Source organism: Nomia melanderi, chromosome 8, assembly GCF_051020985.1.
Source record: "Nomia melanderi isolate GNS246 chromosome 8, iyNomMela1, whole genome shotgun sequence".
Lineage (NCBI taxonomy): Eukaryota > Metazoa > Arthropoda > Insecta > Hymenoptera > Halictidae > Nomia > Nomia melanderi.
The window spans coordinates 46,649-51,718 of NC_135006.1; the positions used below are offsets into that span (position 1 = coordinate 46,649).

The window sequence follows — 5,070 nt, forward strand, 5'->3', positions numbered from 1 at the left end:
GGGCCGCCGCCCCGAGTCCGCAGCCGTCCGGGGGAGACCACTCTGTCTCTCCCCCAACCCTGGAGCGGATTTGAAATCCTCTCCTGACGGGCGGCGGGACGGGCCACAGTTCCCTGTCCACTTACGCCGCCGCCCGCCTCCGTCAGGAAGTGGGGCTCGGGGGCGCTCTCCCACGGCCTCTCGGCCGCCGGCACCCCCGAAATGACCGAGCAGGATCGTGTCTCTCTCGATCCCGCTCGGCGGCCGCCTTCGCAAAAGGAGGCCACAGCATCCCAGGACCTCTTGCTTGCCAGCATAGCCCCTACTACCGCTGGCAGCGAGAGGTCACCCCCAATGACGTCCGTTAGGACTCGGTGCAGCGCTGAAAAGGCGGGGCACGCCTCCAGTGTGTGCTGCGCCGAGTCCTCCTCCTCGCCGCAATGGTGGCAAGCCGCCGTCCAGGTGTGGCAGAAGAGCCCGGACGACGCGTTTGTACGCATGGAGAGAAAACTCTCCACGCCATCTTCTGTGAACGCATCGCCAGGCCTGGAGTTCGGACGCTTCGACCGTCTCGGGCTCTGGCGGGACCCCTCGAACCCTGCCAACGGTGCGCGACCTATGATAAACATAGGCGCGCACCGCGGCCTGTATCTCAGAGGGTATCCCCCCCGCCAGAGTCAGCGCAGCCAGCGTGAACGTGGTGTGGTACTCCCTAATGGCCCTAACGTCCTCATCCCTGTAGCGGCCCAGATGGGAGATCCATATAGGGCCATCGACCGCACCACGCCCATATAAAGGCGGCGCAACCCTGTCTCCGGGTCCCCCGAGATTCGGTAGGAGATGGCCCAAAGAGGCAGCCGTCCGCTCCACTCGGGGGACCAGACGGTCAAGGTGCTTCTCGAAACTCCAGTGGCTGTCGAGGTGTATCCTCAGATATTTCATACTGGGGCCCACCTCGACGCAGGCTCCACCTGCTCGGATCCACGACCTTGTGAGAAGTCTTGACCGAGGCCGCCCGTTGAGACAGACGGCTTCGGTCTTGCAAGGGTCTATCCTCAGACCCAGGTCACGGAACCGCGCGACGACGGCTGCCACCGCGATTTCCGCTCGGCGGATGGTCCTCCCAAGCCACTTCCCGACGGTCACCACCAAAGTGTCATCTGCGTAATACACCAAGGTGGCGCCGTCGGGAAGCAAGGCCCGCAGTACCCTGTTATACCACAGGAGCGGTCCTAGGACCGACCCCTGCGGGACCCCATAGTCCATCTCTCTCCGCATCAACCGGTACCGGCCTTGATACCCAATCCCCCTGTCCTGCAAGTGGGACCCGATCAACGCCCTCAGATAGGTAGGCACTTGTATTTCACAACTTGTATTTCACAACGTGCATCCCTAATGTCGGTCCAGAGCAGGGTGTTGAAGGCGTTGACTGTATCCAAAGATATAGCCAAGCACATCCCGCCCCGTCTGACGGCCTCCTCCGAGAGGGCCCTCACTCGATCCACCGCTCTTATAGTGGATTGACCCTCTCGGAAATCATACTGGCAGTCCGCCAGATCGGGTCCGTACCGGGACAGGTGCCGGAGGAGGCGAGCCAGGTACCATTCTATAGCCAGGTATCCCCACCCACTCTCTATGAGAGTATAGGACGGGAACCCTGGCTTCCCGCACCAGTATGTGGCGACGGAGCCAACCAGGTCCCTGACCCAGTTCGGGTGTACAGGGACTCTGAACGGCTCCGCCACCACCGCCAGCCCAGCTCCCCGCGCGGCCAGGGTCTGCATCAGGATGTCCTGCGCCCTGGCGGAGTGGTTCAGATTCGCCTGAATAATTGGGCCCTCGGGCCCCATTATTTAGCAGAGCTCATCTCGATCTCCGGGCCCGAGGGCCTGGCTGGCGCCGCTGATGCGGGCTCTTTCATCTCCGCCGCGGAGGGTTCTTTAGCACCCCACGCTATCTTCGGGGCTGGGGCCGTCGTCTTTTCTCCAGCCCTACTAGCCCTCCGCTTTTGTCCCACTCCCTTTCTGCCATCCTTGGAGACGTTGGAAGTGGAGCAGGTCCGGCTGCCGAGGCGATGTGCCGCGGGTCTCACTGTGTCCGAGCATACCAGACATTTCAGGGAAGACCCGCAAGCACTAGCCTGTGATTGCTCGAGCGAAACCTCCATGGAGGTTTGAGCTGGCCTCTCCGTCTCCGTCACTTCCTCAGGAGGAGGAGGATGCGCCAAAGGGCCCCGGCTTCCCTCCACCTTCTGACGGAGGGTGGCAACCACCCTCCTGAGATCGGCCAGCTCCCCTCGGAGGAGATTATTCTCCTTCTCCAGTTTCCCAGCCGAGGTTGAGGAGGAACGCGCCGCCAGCTCCTCTATGGCCGTCCTTGTGTTGAGGGCAGCGATCCTCAATGCCCGGACCAGATTGGCCTTCAGGCCTTTTGAGACGCTCGCCACCCTCTCCACTTCCGCCTGGTACTTCAAGACGGAGGCGACAACGTCGGCCGTCGGCCTCTTCCTGTACTCCCTTGCCAGATCCGCCTCATCGGGTGCTGGCGTTCAAAATTGATTTCACCTCCAACACCTCCTCCTCAGACCTACAGGCCTCCACAAACTGTAGCTTGGCCGCGGCCAAACCGATGTAGTCGCCCCTTCCACGCTCCGGTCGACTGCGTCGAAATCGAAGATAAGGTGGAGCTATCAGACGTAGCCCCGTCATCCTCCTCGACGATTCAGCCGGAAGCGGAGGTATGCCACTTGCCGCTCCGGGTGAGCCGGATTACCTCCGCTGATCCGGCTCGCCCCCTCCCGCCAGCACTGGTCGAATGCAGGGAATCGTCCCGGCTGGATCTGGATCCAGATCTCGATCTGAAATCTTCCGGCCTGCTAAGGACGACGCTGAGTAAACCAGCATAACCTTCCACCACCTCGTTACCCCCCTATCCCATTGTTATTGGTTAAAGGTATCCATAGGAATCCCACGAGCGTGGTCGGAAAAGAGGTCACTCCGGACAGAGCCGCCATACCCGGAGAAGGCTTATACACCCAAGGGATCGCCAGGTACCCTGGGGTTGGCGCTAGCGACTGATGCATCCATCAGCCATGCCTGGGGCTTACTCCAGGCACGCCCTCCTCATCGCGTTCCACAGCTTGGGGCTACGGATTTTTTATAGAGGTTGTTCTTCTCGCAGGCCAGCCGCTTAAGGCAAGCCTCCCGGCCGACTGCCGCGCGTACCAATGGCGTGGATGGCTGTTACAACATCCACCACCGGTGGGTCGTTGCAACGACAGCCGGTTACGGTATAAGATGCTCGGGCACTCCAGGCGCGCAACCCCGTACCAGACCGCCACGCGGCCCGGCCCCTGGAGGAGACGAAGCCCGCCGACTTTGTCAAAATTCCCCACCCAGTCCAACGCTGAGGCGTCGTCTGGTTTAAGGGAACATTAGCGCCACCGTGGTTTTTGACCCGACACGGGGGTTTGTCAAAAAGGCATGGGGACTTCAATGACCTGCCCCGCAATCGGGAAAACGTACGTCCAATCTCGTGCTCTCCATATGGTTTTACACTGTTTTATATATATTTATGCCGTTTTATGTGGTTTTATATGGTTTTATATGGTTTTATATAGTTTTACTTAGCTTTATATTGCTTTATAGTTTTATATAGTTTTATATAGTTTTATATACGAGACCTAGGGCAATAATTCAAAGCACATTGTACGGAACAGGTCCTGGCGCGTAAATATGTACAGCTGCAACGAGCCCGGACCACGAGGAGCCGAGAAAATTGGAGATTCACTGGTCCGGTCACTCTGGGTCAGGCAAACCTACTACTGGGGCGGCGGCGATAATTCATAATTACACGTCTAGTGTAAATATTTAATGAATGATCCTCAATAAGTTGACAATTTTACTATATATGAGGACGTGAACCTCCTATTTTATTTTAATCTAATAAAATGTTCAATTCCACATCTACAAATTAATCTATAGTATACCACTGCTAAACCTTGTAGGAGTAAGAAGAAGCTTTGATTCGTTTGTTATTAAATATTTTGACGCGAGCCGTGAACCGACAAAAAAGGATGAATTCTATGACAGGCAATTGAGCTCAATTTGAAAGACCGCTGTGACACATTATCGAGCAAATCCGCGAGTCCGAGGTCTATTTAGAAAAGTACCGCATTCGTATCACTGAAAGACCACAAAAGTAATTTCTAATTTATATTCCGAACAATATTCTTATTAGACATGCAAAGAGGTTGCATATGTATATAGTAGGAGGAAAAAATATTCATACATTACAGATTGCTAATCTCAAATGTTAACATTGATACTAGTTTAACGTTACACAATGTCCTAGTAAGATACTTTGATATCCAATCAAAGAAGCAGCGGCATATAAATGTTTTCTTGCGTTAGTATAAGCATGAGTATCATGAGTATCAAGAACGGTTTATTAACTTCTTTCGTCCACTTCTTTCTTACATCCTCATTTAGAAAACAAGAACGGGTTAAAATAAGCACGGTAAAATCAACGAACGTAAAAGTAAGTGATTGGAAACTCACACCCAGGAGGCAATCCCTTTTTGACGGTAATTTTGTAGGGCTGATAGATAGCGCCTGGATCTACTTTCCTGTACATACGTCTATCCATCGCCATAGTTTTTCTGTTTGTTTTGATTTTTCAAAACTACGAATCCACTGCGCGATGCACGAATATATTACTATGCAGCAGTTTTACCGCGGCAATGTTTCTCTTTGTAGTCTATCACAAGCAACTCAGCTGTATAGACGATCAATAGGTGGCGGGGATGCACACACCAAATAGCCACTTGTTGAGAGCAGTTTGCGAATTTTACACATTACGAGCACGCGAGTGCTTTAATTCCTCGTATACCGATCTCCAACAAATTATTCTAAGAACCATTGTATCCACTGATTGATAACTTTTTGCCTAGAAGTCTCTGTGGCGGCCGAAAAGCTGCCTTACGCCACTGGATTTCCTCGCTATTCTTTTCCCGTTAACGCTGTCCTTCCGCGCGAGTCTGTTTCGTGTCATCGCACATTTGGCGACCAGACCCGCGCGGGCCCTCGAATT

General features: G+C 54.4%; 1 protein-coding gene across 1 annotated transcript; it reads right to left on the minus strand.

The window, feature by feature from the left end:
- Positions 1–324: 324 nt before the first annotated feature.
- Positions 325–1,245, minus strand: LOC143174804 (uncharacterized). The gene has a single exon (XM_076370010.1). The coding sequence runs from the start codon at positions 1,243–1,245 to the stop codon at positions 325–327; it is 921 nt and encodes a 306-aa protein (XP_076226125.1).
- Positions 1,246–5,070: the final 3,825 nt, after the last annotated feature.

Coding starts and splice junctions, on each gene's coding strand:
- LOC143174804 (XM_076370010.1), bottom strand. CDS start 1,245: ATGGACTATGGGGTCCCGCAGGGGTCGGTCCTAGGACCGCTCCTGTGG.